Genomic DNA, 19,112 nt, shown 5'->3' with positions numbered 1-19,112 from the left:
CCAAAAATATTTAAATAAATGGTATCCCATTATTGTTTAACAGCGCAATTAATCGCGATTAATTTTTTTAATCACTTGACAGCCTTACTATCAATATAATTTTTAATTATGATTTGTTATCTACTAACAACCAGTGTGCCAGGCACCCTTCACACACAGAGAAAGACACAGTCCTTTCCCTGAAAAGCTCACAATCTAAAAATGAAAGTACTTTAAAAAGATATTAGTTTATTGATTTTAAAAAAAATCAACAAAAATTATAAAATCTACAAGGCTCACATTTTATTATTTTATCAAAATGCTTTGTCACACTACTTTCTCCTGCTCCCTTTTCACTTTTCTTTTTCTTTGTAAAGCCTGATCCACTGAGGTACTGAGTCATGTCCACAAGTTATTCAGCAGCCACCACTCAATTCCTGTTGATTTCAATGGAAGATTAAAGCGTTTACCACCCCAAAGAACCCGGCTTTTAGATTGCAAACTCTTTGGGACAAAGACATCAGGTGATGTTCAAAAGTGCTTAAGTGACTTAAGAGCAAAAGTTTCATTGACTACACTAAGGAGCTTTTTAAAATCCCACCCCCTTCTCTTCATACATTCGCCTGTCAAGCACCTAGTATGCTATTGTCACAGTACAAATAAGAGTCCCTCACTATTATAAGCCCTTGTGACTTTTGTGGTTTAGGAGTACCTAGTTAATCCCTTCTTCCTGATTTGGTGGTTTACACATAACCTTCACCATCTGCTCATTACTTCATCTTACCCAAATATTTTTAACATTTATTGTACATATCCTGAATGCCTCTTCATCTGAGAGCGTGAATATACATTATTAATACAGATATCACATCAAGAGTGTAGTAAATATTTTTTTCCGAAATATTACAAAGAATAATTATAATTACCTTCCACGCCAAAAGTCTTTGAAGCATCAGGAAATGACTGTACTTTAACTTCTTTTCCATCTTCAGAAGTGGAAAAAACATCATTTACACCAAAATCTGAATATTGAGATATCTACATACGATGATTATTTTTCCAAAACTTTTTTCATCTTTTATATTTTTTAATTTTATTACAATAAATGTCAACTTCCTTCACCACAGAACTGTCTTTGTAATCTATATTTGCACATGTATAATTAGTTGTTTTAAATAAGCTTCAAAAGTCTTAAGAGATTTCATATATTTTATTACAAGTCCTAATATTTTCAAAGAATACACTTTTTTGATAATACAAATAGTAGTAAACAAAATCTTTTCTTCTCATAAGCATGTCTAAATTTGCTTGATCCAACTGAAATTTGTCTACCTAGAAAGTAGTCCTCTTTCTAGCCAGATTTTTAAGAACTGAATCACAATGGACAGGCTACTAAACCCATCTATCCTGCCATGAAATACTGGATTCTAATGTTAGATTGCCACTTACTGCACAGATGAAAGAATGAAATTTAAAGACCTGAGGACTGGGAATAGCTGGACATGAAAGAAGAATGGTTTATATGTATGACCTCTCCTCTTAGACAGCAATAAAGCTGCATGGAGGGCTGTTTTTCCTAGTCTTCCAATTGGCTTTCAATTTCATACAGCAATAAACAAGTTAGTGCCATATTCATCTAGGGGTGTTTGTGTTAGTCAGTAATTTCCTTAAAATAAAAAAAACACTCCATGCTTAACTTTCTTGTAGAAGGGCTGAGCTCGGGGCAAATTTAATTAAGGTACTAAAATATTGCCAGTAGGAAATATCTGTTTTTAATTATATGCAAAAGAATAATAGTGTTAGTGCCTGGAGCTCTATTAAATACTTTCATTTCAAGGATCAAAAACTCAGTCTTTGACAAATGTATCTAAAATAATATGATTCTGCTAGTTGATGAATTATGATAATTGACTAGAAACACATACCTTTTTTTGAATGTTGAGCTGGTACTTTCATCATCACCATCTTCTTGAAAGTTAATTAATATTTTATTTTCTGAAATATTTCTACCAGGTTGTTGACAAGCCCTGATTTCATTTTTTATCTTTATTGTGGTCAGAACAGGGAAAAGAGGAAACCAATTCCAGACTTTCATGTTGCAAATGACTTATCTCCCTCTCCTAAACTTAACCTAAATACTTCTTGCTTGTTATAGGTCATGTCAAAATGGACAGATACTGATGATTTACCATTTGGTTCTTCAACAGCCCTCTTAAAATGTGGTATAAACTTCTGCCTCTCTGTCTCATCTATAAAAAGAAAAGGAGTACTTGTGGCACCTTAGAGACTAACAAATTTATTAGAGCATAAGCTTTCGTGAGCTACAGCTCACTTCATCGGAGCTGTAGCTCACGAAAGCTTATGCTCTAATAAATTTGTTAGTCTCTAAGGTGCCACAAGTACTCCTTTTCTTTTTGCGAATTCAGACTAACACGGCTGCTACTCTGAAACCTGTCTCATCTATAAAAGCCAACACATTATTCTCTCTATAATATTCAGGCAGTGCATTAAATCTCTGCATAAAATAGGACCAAGTTCACATATATTGTCTGTATGGACAGTGCTATTTTCTTTTAAGTACTCTATTATATATACTGTCTTTCAATGCAGATGTATCTCATCTTCATGTTGTCAATCAAAAACCGAGAAAAATTGGGCTACTTGCTACCCTCTGCTACATAAAACAGAGGGTAACAAAATGGAGTAGAAAACTCAAAACTATGTGGTAGGTGGAAGACAGATTTCCCCTGGTCACAAAGACCTTTCAAGCCACATACATAAGAATCTTGCAGATCTGGAGGAATCAGACATTACTTTCTCACTGCAAAAAACTGAACACACATATGAAAGATACTGCAGGAGATCTGCAAACTGTAATTTAGTAATATGACTGGCATGAGTCACAGGTGGGAACACGTGTGAATACACAGGGCTTCTACACAGACAGCCTTGGCTTTTACTAGATATCCCAAGGTATGTACAGATTCTGATCACCCCAATGATTCAGGAGTACAGATCCACATTCCTTCTTGCAAAACAATTTGGAGGAAACGCCAGGATTGGGATCTTGTGGAGTTTCATATCCCCCAACCTACGCAGAGGCCAATTCAGCCTACGATCTTTGCCAGTATTGCTTTTAAAGGACTTCTTTGTTGGTTGTTTCTTCTATTCCAATGCTTGCATAACAGCCAGAAGTAAACTAAGGGTTTCTGATACAATGGAGCAATCCTTAAATTGTTAGTAAGATTACGAACCCTCTCCCATGTTCCCTGCACGCTAAAAATTCCCAATGAAGTCACTGAGATTTTGGGGTATATGTATAATTAATGAGTAAGAACAGCAGAATTTGGCCCAGTATTGTAGCCATCCGATATTAATTTCAATGTCATATGTTTGTAATGAAAAATACAAAGGCCAGTTAAGCTTGTTAAATACAAACATTTGCAATGTACATAACTTAAACTCAATGGCACTACTCATTGAATAAACAGGATTATTCATGTACAGAAGCATATGAAGAAATAGGCCTTAGCACCACAATTCAAAAAACAAAAACAAAACAAAAAAAAACCCTATCAGTCACAGCAGCTGAGAGTTACACAAGTTTATTTTGTGATCGTATAACACCAGAAATGAGGAGAAAATTTTCTCCTGGTGGAGACCCTGGACACTCATTCAAAATAATTACTCGTAAATCTTTAGGTCAAATTCTAAGCCGTGCCTCCTTAGTGGGGCAGTTGGGAAGGCATAACCAGAGGGGGTCCGTGGTGAGCGGAAGGGCAAAGGTGGCTTTATACCACCTCACCTTTGCATTTCTTGAACACTGGGCTGATGTGTGGGCCATCATACTCTTACAGCTCCTTCCCATGGCACCTTACCACAATCCAAAGTAAATGGAGTCTGGTCATGCCCTGCTCTCCTCCAAACCACCACCTTCCACACCTCCACACCAGGGGCTGTGCATGACCACCATGAAACCACTAAAGTAAAGGCTCTGAATGCTCAGCAGAGAGGACGTGCCTGGTTTTCACTCCCTTTGCACCACCAGAACAACAAAAAGAGCATGCTCATCCCCCAGAATCTGAGCTATTATTTTTCTAAATTACATGTCTATAATACTTCACACCAGTGTATTGCATATTAAAAATGAATGTCAAACATTTTACCTAAACAGTTATTTTTTTCCAATTCCTTCTGTAACTCCTGAGTGGTTGGAATTCCAGTAACAGACGGAGCAGGTGCAAGATACCAATTTTTTGGCTCTTCATGTTCTAAATATCTGCTTGTAACAAAGGTACATGAGATAAAAGTATTCCTTAACCATTTCCCACCAAATGTATGTTAACATTATTAATTATAAGTACCATATTGATTGTTCCTTCCCCTATAAATAATTTTTTTTTTAAAGTCATACTAAATTTAAGACAAAACTTCTGTTAGTCCAGGTCTTAGAAGTACATACTGTATACAGTATAAACACAAGCACAAAGTAACATTGTTCAGTGTACTTTAACCAATATTTCAGAATATTATGTGTTCCCAGTTTGGGACTAACAACCCTCATTAGCGTCACACCTTCTCTCTCTCTTTTTTTTTTTTTTTATTTACAGCTAGAGGGGAAGGGGAAATCCAAATACTTTTACCTGTTGCAACATGAGATCAAGATATGGAAAAGGTTGAGAACCAGTAAAGTACATCATTCAACAAACTTACTTTTGATTTGCATCTGGTCTTTCAAAAAATAAATTCTCCAATGAAAAGACAGTGGCTGTAGGTTTCAGCATTGCTCAAGATCAGACATGAATTCTCATTACACTGTAAAACACTGCACAAAGTTGTGTTGTATATATACACATGCAAAGAACAAAGAAAGCTTTCTAACCAAATAAAACGTGTGTGTGTCCCCGCTCTGGCTCCTATGTGTAAGGGCAGCCAGGGGACTCCGCATGCTGCCCCCAACCCAAGCACTGGCTCTGCACTCCCATTGGCCAGGGGCTGCGCCTGCAGACAAGGCAGAGCACAGAGACGCCTGACTGCGCCTCCAAATAGGAGCCGGAGGGGGGGCATGCCACTGCTTCAGGGAGCTGCTTGAGGTAAGCACCACCCAGAGCCTGCACCCCTGACCCCCTCCCATGCCCCAAGCCCTGATCCCGCTCCCACCCTCCGAACTTCTCGGTCCCAGCCCAGAGCACCCTCCTGAACCCCAAACTCCTCATCCCCACCCCCACCCCAGAACCTGCACCCCCAGCCAGATCCCTCACCCCAGCACATATTCCCCTCCCGCCCTCCAAATCCCTCATCCCCAGCATGCAGCCCTCTCCTGCACCCCAAATCCCTCATCCCCAGCTAGAGTCCTCACTCCCTACACCCTGCCCTAGCCCAGAGCCCCCGCCTGCACCCCAAACCCTCATTTCTGCACACTGGAACCCACACCTTCAGCCCAGAGCCCTCACCTCCTCCCACACCCCAACCCCCTGCCTCAGCCTAGAGCCCGCTCCCGCACCCAGAACTCCTCATTTGTGGCCCCACGCTGGAGCCCACACCCCTAGCCAGAGCCCTCACCCCCTCCCACACCCCAACCCCAAGCCAGCCTGGGGAAAATAAACGAGCGAGGGTCGGCAGAGCTAGCGACAGAGGGAGAAGGGGATGGAGTGAGTGAGAGGGCGGTGCAGGGCCTCACAAAAAGGCGGGGCCTGGGGTGAGGCAAGAGTGTTTGGTTTTGTCCGAGTAGAAAGTTAGCAACCCTAATCACCGGTACAAAAGTTTGAGAACCACTGATGTAAACCCTCCACAGCGCAGGGAGGCAGGGCCCTCACTCCACCCCTCCCCCGGCGGTCAACCCTCACACACCACACCGCGCAGGGCTCCGCCATCCCCCACGCCAACGACGCCTGCCACTGACTGCGAGAGCCTCGTCTGCCCGCAGGAGCTGGGGGCCCCGGTGCTTTCACAGAGCGGTCCGCAGAGTCCCTGGGCTACAGAGCTGCCGGGCCCCCTAGCAGCAGGCGCAGCCACCCCTCCCGAGGCCCAGGGGAGTCGAGGAGCCTTTGCATGAAGCGGCTCAGAGGGAGTGAACGGAGCCTCAACTCTGGTGACGTCATTCAGGCCACTCCCGGGCAGCGCAGCCATCGGCTTCGCCCCGACCCCCAGGCACGAGGGGAGCCGAATCATACCTCGCCCGGCCGCTTCGCCCGCCGCCGCACAAAATGGCGCCAACTAGGGCAAGGGCGGAGCGCGCCAGCGCCTTAAGGTTCGATCGATCGCCCTCCTGTCTCGGGCTCGCAGACCAGCCAAGCTGACCGAACGATCGATCGATCGAACGATCGATGAGCTCGCCGCTTCGGGAATCTATCGTCCTCCGGGGGCTGCCGCCCGGGTCTCGCTCTGTGGGGCGCTCTGGCTGCGCTGGGGCGGTTCTGCTGGGGCTCGTGCCTGAATTTCCCCTCAGCAGATCCCGGACAGAGATCACGCCTTGTGCCACCTTTAGAATCACTCGCTTTCGAGAGGGAGGAGGGGGCGACTAGGAGGATGCCCCTAACATTGCGGCCCCCCGCCGAACAAGGGAGGGCTGCGTCGTCTTTGCCTCGCCTCCTGCCAGCGGGGGCGTGGGCATGGCGTTGCTGGTGGCGAGCTGCTTCCTTCCACTCGCCCCACTCGTACTGCTGGTTCTGCAGCGGGAACTTGTTTCTCTCTACCTCTTTTGGTCAGGCAGATAGAGGTGTAGGGCGGACGTTGCAGACCTTGCTTGGGACGTGAAGATCCTCCCCAAAACGGGTCCCACGCCGCCACGGGAGATTTGGGCATCAGTTTCCTCCTCTCTGCTCCTTCTCCGGGAAGGGGGAGATGCCTGCAGTTGTTCCCTTCTCTGATGATCCACTTCATGAAGTGGGCAGAGATAAATGGTGGCTTGTTGTTTCCCCCTTTCTGGGTTTTACTGGGGTTGAGGATAAATAGAGAGGCAGGCTTGGGAACTGCAGAACTTGTGTGGTTTCAGGGGCATGTAGAGCTTCATCAGGTATGGGGTTGAGGGGGCTTTTTTTATATAGATATACCTTTGTATGTTAGAGGAGCTCATCTGATGGAGCCTGTGGCAAAGCTCTCATGGCCCAGGTGGCAAAGTTGTCTCAACAGCAGGCCCTCAGTTATTGCATCCTCTTCTACCAGAAATAGGAATGGCCATCAATCAGAACATCTTAAGGGCAAAATGTAAAAAAAACCCCCTCTTTGCAAACCCTTCACACAACTTCAATGCCTGAGAAATTACCCAGAAATATGTCACTGAAGAGAAAAAACAGTAATATATACACACATATTGTGCTAACTGAAATAAGAAGTAAAGGAAGGACCAAATTCTGCTTAATGTTACACATCTGTGAATTTGGAGTAACTCCATTGGTGTCAGTAGATTTAGGGCTTTTCTACAGAGGGAGTTATTCAGAAACAGTTTATTCTTGAATAACTCCATTTTAGACAAGCTCTTTTTACAGTGGGGTTCATGAAAGCAGAATTTAGCACAGTGATTTTCATACTGAATGTTTGTATTAGCAAAATAATTCCTAGACACTACAGTATTAGCTGCACTAGAAAAAGACTGATCGATAATCAGCAGTTTTCAAACTCTGGGTTGGGACTCCAAAGTGGGTCACGACCCCCTTTGAATCGGGTCACCAGGGCTGGCTTAGACTTGCTGGGACCCAGGGCTGAAGCCCTGTGTGGCAGGGCTCAGGTTGCAGGCCCACTGCCTGGGGTTGAAGCCCTTGAGCTTCAGCTTTGGCCCCCTGCCCAGAGCGGTGAGGCTTGGGCTGTGACCCCCCTCTACCAGAGGCAGTGGGGCTCAGGCGTACTCAGGCTTCGGTCCCCCATCCTGAGGTCATGAAATAATTTTTGTTGTCAGAAGAGGGTCACAGTGCAATGCAGTTTGAGAACCCCGGATTAGATTCATTAGGTTGATCTGTAGGATATCTCCGGGAGATATGTGCAAAGATCTGCAACATTTTCATTTAATCCTGGAATGGATTGATTGATTTATTGCTGCTGCTGAGCTTGAACAGAAAAACAACCTCTGAATCTTTTATTAAAATTGACGTGATATCAGGTAAAATATTTTTAATTGCAAAAGTTTGGGGTTTTCCATAGAAAATACTATAGATTGCAGTTGTTGCCTCATTATTAAAGCCTTATTTTTGAAATAATAAACTTAAAATTAATTAATTGCTATACTGTCTCAGGCAGACTAAATTTTAAACTGGTTCAGAGCTTTATGACATCTAAGAAAAAATATATTATAGAGAGAGCTACTGTAAATATGTATTTTCTCATATATAAATAGATGAAAAAGAGAAGATTTTATCAAATACTGATTTATGATTTTTCCATAATTGCTTTTTTATATACAAACTAACTTTTTGGTTCCCCTTTCTTGAAAATATTCTTTAATGTTTTACTTTCTATTTCAAAGACTTAAAAGTGTGTTCATATAATTTAAGTATATTCTCAGATACTGTACAGGATCAGGTCATTATAAAAACACACAGTAAAGGTTATACTCACACTTCCACTTATGTGTATATGTTTCTCAGTTATCACCATCACAGAAACTTCTGTCCAGAACAGACTCAGAGCATCAAAACTATTATGTGAAATTATGCCAAAACCCACACCATGTATTCACAGTCTCTAGTCCACCTCCATCTAAGTACTGGGCAGGCAGCCAGAGGTAAGGTGTAAGCTCAGTCATATTTCCTATTCCAGTATGATAGTTCGCAAAAAGAAAAGGAGTACTTGTGGCACCTTAGAGACTAACAAATTTATTAGAGCATAAGCTTTCGTGAGCTACAGCTCACTTCATCGGATGCATTTGGTGGAAAAAACAGAGGAGAGATTTATATACACACACACAGAGAACATGAAACAATGGGTTTATCATACACACTGTAAGGAGAGTGATCACTTAAGATAAGCCATCACCAACAGCAGGGGGGGGAAGGAGGAAAACCTTTCATGGTGACAAGCAGGTAGGCTAATTCCAGCAGTTAACAAGAATATCAGAGGAACAGTGGGGGGTGGGGTGGGAGGGAGAAATACCATGGGGAAATAGTTTTACTTTGTGTAATGACTCATCCATTCCCAGTCTTTATTCAAGCCTAAGTTAATTGTATCCAGTTTGCAAATTAACTGCTTCCGCCGACGTGCACGAGCTGAAATTGTGGAAAAGCAGCATCGCTTACCCCATAACCTCAGCCATGCAGAACACAGTGCCATCCACAGCCTCAGAAACAACTCTGACATCATAATCAAAAAGGCTGACAAAGGAGGTGCTGTCGTCATCATGAATAGGTCAGAGTATGAACAAGAGGCTACTAGGCAGCTCTCAAACACCACTTTCTACAAGCCATTACCCTCTGATCCCACTGAGAGTTACCAAAAGAAACTACAGCATTTGCTCAAGAAACTCCCTGAAAAAGCACAAGAACAAATCCGCACAGACACACCCCTGGAGCCAGGACCTGGGGTATTCTATCTGCTACCCAAGATCCATAAACCTGGAAATCCTGGACGCCCCATCATCTCAGGCATTGGCACCCTGACAGCAGGATTGTCTGGCTATGTAGACTCCCTCCTCAGGCCCTTCGTTACCAGCACTCCCAGCTATCTTCGAGACACCACCGATTTCCTGAGGAAACTACAGTCCATTGGTGATCTTCCTAAAAACACCATCCTAGCCACTATGGATGTAGAAGCCCTCTACACCAACATTCCACACAAAGATGGACTACAAGCCGTCAGGAACAGTATCCCCGATACTGTCACGGCTAACCTGGTGGCAGAACTTTGTGACTTTGTCCTGACCCATAACTATTTCACATTTGGTGACAATGTATACCTTCAAATCAGCGGCACTGCGATGGGTACCCGCATGGCCCCACAGTATGCCAACATTTTTATGGCTGACTTAGAACAACGCTTCCTCAGCTCTCGTTCCCTAATGCCCCTACTCTACTTGCGCTACATTGATGACATCTTCATCATCTGGACCCATGGAAAAGAAGCTCTTGAGGAATTCCACCATGATTTCAACAATTTCCATCCCACCATCAACCTCAGCCTGGACCAGTCCACACAAGAGATCCACTTCCTGGACACTACGGTGCTAATAAGCGATGGTCACATAAACACCACCCTATATCGGAAACCTACTGACCGCTATTCCTACCTACATGCCTCTAGCTTTCATCCAGATCATACCACTCGATCCATTGTCTACAGCCAAGCGCTACGATATAACCGCATTTGCTCCAACCCCTCAGACAGAGACAAACACCTACAAGATCTCTATCATGCATTCCTACAACTACAGTACCCACCTGCTGAAGTGAAGAAACAGATTGACAGAGCCAGAAGAGTACCCAGAAGTCACCTACTACAGGACAGGCCCAACAAAGAAAACAACAGAACGCCACTAGCCATCACCTTCAGCCCCCAACTAAAACCCCTCCAACGCATCATCAAGGATCTACAACCTATCCTGAAGGACGAGCCATCACTCTCACAGATCTTGGGAGACAGGCCAGTCCTTGCTTACAGACAGCCCCCCAATCTGAAGCAAATACTCACCAGCAACCACACACCACACAACAGAACCACTAACCCAGGAACCTATCCTTGCAACAAAGCCCGTTGCCAACTCTGTCCACATATCTATTCAGGGGATACCATCATAGGGCCTAATCACATCAGCCACACTATCAGAGGCTCGTTCACCTGCGCATCTACCAATGTGATATATGCCATCATGTGCCAGCAATGCCCCTCTGCCATGTACATTGGCCAAACTGGACAGTCTCTACGTAAAAGAATGAATGGACACAAATCAGACGTCAAGAATTATAACATTCAAAAACCAGTTGGAGAACACTTCAATCTCTCTGGTCACTCGATTACAGACCTAAGAGTGGCTATCCTTCAAGAAAAAAGCTTCAAAAACAGACTCCAACGAGAGACTGCTGAATTGGAATTAACTTGCAAACTGGATACAATTAATTTAGGCTTGAATAGAGACTGGGAATGGATGAGTCATTACACAAAGTAAAACTATTTCCCCATGGTATTTCTCCCTCCCACCCCACCCCCCACTGTTCCTCTGATATTCTTGTTAACTGCTGGAATTAGCCTACCTGCTTGTCACCATGAAAGGTTTTCCTCCTTCCCCCCCCTGCTGTTGGTGATGGCTTATCTTAAGTGATCACTCTCCTTACAGTGTGTATGATAAACCCATTGTTTCATGTTCTCTGTGTGTGTGTATATAAATCTCTCCTCTGTTTTTTCCACCAAATGCATCCGATGAAGTGAGCTGTAGCTCACGAAAGCTTATGCTCTAATAAATTTGTTAGTCTCTAAGGTGCCACAAGTACTCCTTTTCTTTTTGCGAATACAGACTAACACGGCTGCTACTCTGAAAAGTATGATAGTTGGAATCCTTCCTTGCCAGTGCAGAATAAAATAAAAGGTTTCACGGTAAACTACTTACCATCCAGTCAGAATTTATAGTGAATCATTTTCCTGAAATAAAATTAGGAAACTATAACCATTGTGCACTAATCTGTCTAAATATAAAGAGGAAAAAAGTTCAAGTGTCCATTTTATGTATATAATGTATTTTGATTCCAGAAAGCATTTTTCCTTTTTACTATTAGAAAGCACCTTCTCCAGTTCTTCTGGCCTCAGGCAAGTTTCCATCTTAGTTTGCAACATCTGCTTTTAGCTGACCAGACTTTAAAGTTTAAAGCAACAATACAAACAGCTCATTTTTTTTAAGCTTTTTTTTTTTTTTTTTTAGATTCCCTTCCCTAGGTGACATCTCCCCCAACACACACACATACAAATCACATAAAATATATAGCAAAGCAGCCTCTCAACAGCTCCGAGACAGTTTAATTTTTGATTTCCCCCAAGCCTAACATCTGATCTGCCATATGCTTTGAGTCTTTCCAGCTCATAGAGATCACATACTAAGTCATAAACCTGTATGTTTTGGAGAAAAGTGACTGGAAACTCATGAACATCAAAATGTCATGAGTCAGTGATCCACATAACAATAGAATAATACATGTCCCTACCAAATGCAAATCTGTTAAAACTTTAGAAGTTCTCTGGAAGTTAGTAATTGAGCAAAGCTGCACAAGCAGTTTTTAGATGCAGAAAAACCTCAGCACTGAACTAGGCTGAGAGATACAGATGTAATACTGCTCCCTCAGTCTCCTTTGCTCAGCCTTCTCCATGGTTTCAGTGAAATAAGAAAAACATTAACCTCTAATATGAATTGCTACTGCCTTCTTACATGTGGTGGAAATTACTATATAGCATTAGATAGACTTAAACCTGTTAAATATTAAAAACAAAGTGATGTATACTGCATGGTTGAGACTGTGGTTATTGATTCAATCATCTGCAGAAACAACAGACTCAAGGACTTCCAAAATGTTTACAGTGGTCTGTAATTTTTTCAATCAAATTCTAAAAAATAAAAATAAGGCATATGTTCATCTGATAATAGACTTGGAGAAAGGGAGGTGTGATAGAATTCTTCTAATTTTTCCTAGCATCATGTGCCCTGGGCCTAATGTTGCACCAATCTTATAAACACTTAAACACGAGTACCTTTACGTATGCAGGTAGTCCAACTGTTCACATCCTGGCATATTCTATGGGGCACCACAGTTATTTAGGGAGGATGGGGTATACTTGTCAGACTTGGGTGCTGCCATATTTTTGGCTGATATAAAAGACGGCATTGGGAGATGTCTGGGAACTCGGCTGGGTATGGGAAGGAGGCAGCCAAGCTAATGGCTAGCACCTCCTTGTGCCGGATGTTCAGTGCAGGCACAAATTAAGGCACAAAAGAATGGATAAATGGCTTGGAAAAGGAATTAAGGAGAGGTGTTTGGTAATTGAGCGAACTGGGCGCAGTTAGGGACTCCTCTCATTGGTTCGACGGGGAGCCAACGCCCCATCATTATAGTCCACCTTAACCCCTCCTACAAGGGGGAGTGGTCAGTAAGGTCCCGGCAAGGGAATTGCTGTAGGGACCTGGATGAAAGGGGCGGGGGAGCTGGTGAAAGCCCCCCCCGCCCCGCCGAATTGGCTGGAATTGGAGGTTCCCAGCAGTGGATCTGCTGGAGGGACATGAATGGAAAGGTGGGGGGGCTGGTAAAAGCACTCCGCCCTCCCCCCCAGTTAATTGTGGGAGTTTCACCTGCACTACACATTTTATCTGCCAGGTTAGTCCCAGACCTCTAATAATAAAGTTGCAGCCTGATTAAATCCATATCTAATGACTCCTGTCATTCTTTCAGCGTAGCCAGACAATCACCACCGTGCACTTGGAGCAAGGGTGGGTGTTGTCTGTCTAGCTGGGAGAAGCAGGCAATGCTTTCTGGCTTGGGGGGAGGAGGGGAAATGTAAAACTGCGGGAAAAGCAGTCAGCTTGGTGGATGACTCAAGGTCACTCATCACCTAGGAATGAGGAGTTTAAGAAGGTCAGCCTGGAGCTGGACCCTCCCCTCATCACTCAGAGCAGACTAGGTAGCACCCACCCTCCCTCCCTATGTAGGTCAGAAATATGCTGGATGATTAGCTATATCTGCTGTGGGCATTACGCTAGCCGCCCCATTGCGGGGAGCTAGGAAGGAATTTTTCCCTTTCCACCATATTGGCCAGGTGCAGTTGGGGGTTTTTTGCCTTCCTTGCAGCAGGTTCAGTTGGGCTCTGTTCATGCATAGCATGATGGGCAGTAGGCCATATGTCGAAACTCTTTATTTAAGTGTATAGCCGATGTTCAATACAGATACTCCATAAATTAAGACACAAAAGAACAGATAAATGACTTGGAAAGTTACTCACATGTATGTTTGCAGGATGGGGCCTTACGAGGGCTAAACACAGCTCCCTCTGGAACCCATTAATCCAGCTCTGTGTCAGCCAGAGGAAATTTCTGAGGAGTGATACAAGGTACTCTCCTCCAGGAGCTGAGGAAGAACACTGTTTCTGCAGTGTTCATAATCCATGTTTAGGCAGGAAGTTCAGGTTCTGAATTCTGATTTCTATATGGTGGGACCCAAATAAATATTTGAATTAATTTATGTTCTCTTTTTCATGACAGAGGGGAGAATTCCTATTTTCTATCATTCTTTATCTGTACCTATTTTTTTTCTTTTTTCAGTTTCTCATCTATCCTCTGTCTCTTTTGGGACAGTGTTCTTTCCTTTGACGTTCTTCAACCATAGAATAATCTCCAAGTAGCCTCTGTTCATTATGCAATGATTTCCATAAAACAAAAACAATGCTATAATTATGTAATAATGTTTAATAATATTAACATCCTACCTGAAACTCACAAAGCAATAACATTCTATGTTCAAGCTAAAACTCCATCCTTATCATATGTCATCACACCTAAGTATTGTGGCACACTCAGTATTTAGAGATATCTTGTAATCCTGTACCTAGACTATATGGGGCATATCAATAATAGCTTTTTATCCTTAACATTACATTTCTTCCGTTTTGTACATATCAATCAGAAGCCCTTTTGACAAAATGAGGTGTATGCAAAATGGGATTGCACGAAGTATATGTGATGACAGTATTGTTCTTTAGGGGTAAATTTTCAGCACAAGGTGCAAGTCGTGCCAACCATTCCATTAATTAGCAGTAAATCAATTTGTATAGTTACAGCTACAGCCACTGTAATGGAAAATTTAACCAGTAGTTATCTAAATATATTTTGTTTTAATTTTTTCGACATTTTTTTTAAGCGAAGGATATTTCATTGAGATCAGATCTCACTGGAAGTATTTGAAAGACCCCAGTAAACAAAGAGTTGTTCAATTTTATTGAACATAATTTGTCTGCTAGATTCTGATCTATATCATATAATGGTGTTCATGGCTGACACCTAGATTCCAGGTGCTATGATGGCTCATTCACCTTAATAAAGCTTTTCTTGTAAATATTATTTTCTGTTTTGGATTGGCAACTATAATAGTGTTATTGAAGCGTTGGAATTATTTTGAAACCTTCAACATTTTTTAAAAAGTTAATTCTATTTCAAGTTTTATTTGTAAATGTATTACAAAGCATGCAGAATTAGCATAGATTTATACAGAATTTTTCTCTATAATTTTTTTAATTATGGAGAATTCCAACAGTGATAATGAACATTAAGTACTTTTAAAGACTCTAGTCCTACAATGTGCTCTGTGCAGGTGCTGGGACATAAATTATTATACCATCTTGTTCCAATGTGCATCTATTTATAATTTCCTTCCAAATTATTTCTCTGGAGGAAAATACCCTTTCATCATAACCTATCTCAACTCTACTTATCATCTCTCATTCTCAGTCAAGTTAGACTCCCATCTCCGATCGGCTCATGATGTCAACCTCCATTGACCACTTGCTACATTTTCAAATATACACCTTTCTTACTCGCGGGGGGAACTCTGCACCAAAAAAGTTAAAAATTCTGCACACAGTATTGCAAAATTCTGCATATTTTATTTGTCAAAATAGCACAATATAATCTTGTCAGTTTCAATTATTTTGGTAATTTATTTCAAAATACCTGTCAGCAAGTATGTCTGTAACAAGACAAACAACAGAAAAGATTCAGGAAATGTTTTTTGACAAATAGATTCCTTACTAGGCATATTCATACATAACTTTGAGTAATAATTCATTTACACTACAATACAGAAACATATTTCCTGCACCCCTCTGGTGCAAAGACTTGGAGGAGTCATGGGTAATGGAGGAACTGAGGGAGAGTGAAATAATTGCTGCGAAGAAGCATGGGAATGAACCTGGAGGCCTGTTGGGTGTGGGTGGGAATAGTAAGGAACATTTTTTTTGTGAGAGAGACAAATTGTTAGGGAGTTGGGGAGCCTACCCATGCAGACCCTGGCTGACTCCTAGCCTCTTCCGTTCAGTCAGGCACATCTGATCCATCCCCATGTGGCCCTGCACCTCCACTCAGCCACTCCCCCAACCCCATATGTTCCTGCACCCCACTCCCATTCAGCCCCTGCCCCAATCTGTCCCGCCCGCACCAGCCATTCTGAATCCCAGTCTATGTGACCCCCACATCATGTGCCCTACTTTGTCCCCACCATATTCCATGCCTCCTCACCTGGCCCCATAGGCAGGGTGCTGTGAGGAATTCAGCCTCTCCTACTCCCTATCAGCTGCTGGCTGCTATAATCAGTGAGCCAACTGCCCTCTGTTCTGGTGCCACAGCAGCCCCGGTGGGCAAAAGATGTAACTGAAGTGCCTCTCCAGCAGAATTGTATGCTCTGAGGAGAAAAAAATCTGCAGGGGACATGAATTCTGCACATGCGTGGTGGCACAGATTCACCCAGGAGTACTTTGTGCTTTCTCCCATGCTGTTCCTTATGCTGGCAAGAAGCTCCCCTAAACATCCATAAAGTTATCTCATTGCCCTCCTTTAACACCCTCCTTTGCCATGATGCCTACACAAAAATTGACGAGAGGCTGCTGGTGTGCTGAGACCATGGCCTATCTTGCTGACCAATATTGTCTCATTGTTCCTTGTTAGGGCAGGGGCCATCTTTTTGTTTTGTTTGTATAGTGTCTACCATAATGGGTTCCTAGTCCATGACAATGGCTCCTAGGTGGTATGGTAAACAAATAATAAGTAATAATACAAAATAATAATATGTTGAATAGCAATTTTGTGCCATATTCAGGTTCAACTAACTCCTTAATTAAGTCCTAGCTTTCAAAGATCATGTTGAGTCTATGGGGACTGTGAAATTGTCACTTAAGGTCCTAGGGCTTAATCTTTCAAATGCTTACTTATATGAATATTCCTTAATCATGTCTTTAGTCCACTTAACTTCAAGAGTGTGAGTCAGGTTTGAAAGATCAGGCTCCTACTTCCATTCAGTTCACAAAGGAAGTTCCATTTTGAAAAATGAAAAAATCAATAGAACAGGATAGAAAATAAAATCTTCAATTAAGGGAATTTTTCTGGTACCGATGAAGATGGAAACTGCATGAAAGAGATACGATTATAGAAACCTTAAAATCTCTGATGGATTCCACTGTGTTCAGATGACAAAATAAAATTTCTGAAGTTCTGAATTTAATGTCCTAAAATAAGATTAACTTTTACAATATATTTTACTCCATGTAATTAAATTTTAATTTAATTCACTTGCCACCTAAATTCATGACCAACATTGTTGAAATCTTCCTTTTAGTATGTTGGGAGGTAATGTTGTCTAGTGGTTAGAGCAGCAGGCTGGGAGTCAGGAGACCTGGCTTCTGTTCATGACACAGTGTGACCTCCAGCAAGCTGCTTAGCCTCTACATGGATCAGTTCCCCGACTTTTTTTTTTTTGGGGTTCTGTGGAGCCTCCATTTTCTTCAGGAGAAGATTAAAGCAAACCTTTTAACTCTTGTTCTCCTTCAGATATCTATCAATCCCCAATTTGTTCCAGAAATGAACACCAGTCTGATAACTTGTTGAGAAACATCTCCTATCCAATGACCCTCTTCCTCCTAAGGCCCCATCCCAAAGGGAGATGTTAACTGAACTATTTTAAAATAGTATCAAACATGGTTTAGTTACCTAGTATTATAGGGCAGATACGCTAGAACATGGTTTCTAAACTTTGTTTAAACATGGTAGAACCTGTCTACATGGGCCATACAAAACACGTTTAAAGTGAGTTAGCCTGATACAGGTTTAAACTGAATTTTACAACAGTCCAATTAACATGACTAGGGCCCTACCAAATTCACAGCCATGACAAAGGTGTCATGGACTGTGAAATCTGATCTCCCACCATGAAATCTTTATAGTATAGGGTAAGAGCACACAAAAGACCAGATTTCATGGGGGAGACCAGCAAAATTTCTCATATTGGGAGAATTACAATAAAAGGTTTTTTCTGACCCAAAAGGGAGTTGCAGTGAGGGTGTTGCAAGGTTATTTTAGGGGGCCATCCTTACTTCTGTGCTGCCTTCAAAGCTGGGTGGCTGGAGATTGGTGGCTGCTGACTGAGGGCCCATATCTGCAGGCAGCAGCACAAATCATAGAATCATAGAATCATAGAATATCAGGGTTGGAAGGGACCCCAGAAGGTCATCTAGTCCAACCCCCTGCTCAAAGCAGGACCAAGTCCCAGTTAAATCATCCCAGCCAGGGCTTTGTCAAGCCTGACCTTAAAAACCTCTAAGGAAGGAGATTCTACCACCTCCCTAGGTAACGCATTCCAGTGTTTCACCACCCTCTTAGTGAAAAAGTTTTTCCTAATATCCAATCTAAACCTCCCCCATTGCAACTTGAGACCATTACTCCTCGTTCTGTCATCTGCTACCATTGAGAACAGTCTAGAGCCATCCTCTTTGAAACCCCCTTTCAGGTAGTTGAAAGCAGCTATCAAATCCCCCCTCATTCTTCTCTTCTGCAGACTAAACAATCCCAGCTCCCTCAGCCTCTCCTCATAAGTCATGTGCTCTAGACCCCTAATCATTTTCGTTGCCCTTCGTTGTACTCTTTCCAATTTATCCACATCCTTCCTGTAGTGTGGGGCCCAAAACTGGACACAGTACTCCAGATGAGGCCTCACCAGTGTCGAATAGAGGGGAACGATCACGTCCCTCGATCTGCTCGCTATGCCCCTACTTATACATCCCAAAATGCCATTGGCCTTCTTGGCAACAAGGGCACACTGCTGACTCATATCCAGCTTCTCGTCCACTGTCACCCCTAGGTCCTTTTCCGCAGAACTGCTGCCGAGCCATTCGGTCCCTAGTCTGTAGCGGTGCATTGGATTCTTCCATCCTAAGTGCAGGACCCTGCACTTATCCTTATTGAACCTCATTAGATTTCTTTTGGCCCAATCCTCCAATTTGTCTAGGTCCTTCTGTATCCTATCCCTCCCCTCCAGCGTATCTACCACTCCTCCCAGTTTAGTATCATCCGCAAATTTGCTGAGAGTGCAATCCACACCATCCTCCAGATCATTTATGAAGATATTGAACAAAACGGGCCCCAGGACCGACCCCTGGGGCACTCCACTTGACACCGGCTGCCAACTAGACATGGA

The 19,112-nt window shown here is 42.7% G+C and overlaps 1 protein-coding gene across 6 annotated transcripts in view; it reads right to left on the bottom strand.

The window, feature by feature from the left end:
* HFM1 (helicase for meiosis 1) overlaps positions 1 to 7,306 on the bottom strand; it is a 117,059-nt gene extending 109,753 nt beyond the window's left edge. For 4 of the 6 annotated variants that reach the window (XM_043490512.1, XM_043490517.1, XM_043490515.1 and 1 more), the window contains exons 1-4: positions 6,153 to 7,306; positions 4,693 to 4,804; positions 4,146 to 4,258; positions 906 to 965 (exon numbers count right to left, since the gene is read on the bottom strand). In XM_043490512.1, coding sequence (XP_043346447.1) covers positions 906 to 965; positions 4,146 to 4,258; positions 4,693 to 4,763 — 244 coding nt within the window. In that variant the 5' untranslated portion in view covers positions 4,764 to 4,804; positions 6,153 to 7,306. Of the gene's footprint in view, positions 1 to 905; positions 966 to 4,145; positions 4,259 to 4,692; positions 4,805 to 5,829 lie in introns of those variants that run through there. The other 2 variants (XM_043490513.1, XM_043490516.1) reach the window with 2 other exon arrangements.
* Positions 7,307 to 19,112: the final 11,806 nt, after the last annotated feature.

Source organism: Dermochelys coriacea, chromosome 8 (genome assembly GCF_009764565.3).
Source record: "Dermochelys coriacea isolate rDerCor1 chromosome 8, rDerCor1.pri.v4, whole genome shotgun sequence".
Taxonomy (NCBI): domain Eukaryota; kingdom Metazoa; phylum Chordata; order Testudines; family Dermochelyidae; genus Dermochelys; species Dermochelys coriacea.
Note: the sequence above shows the minus strand (reverse complement) of the source record. Positions and strands in the feature narration are given on the sequence as shown.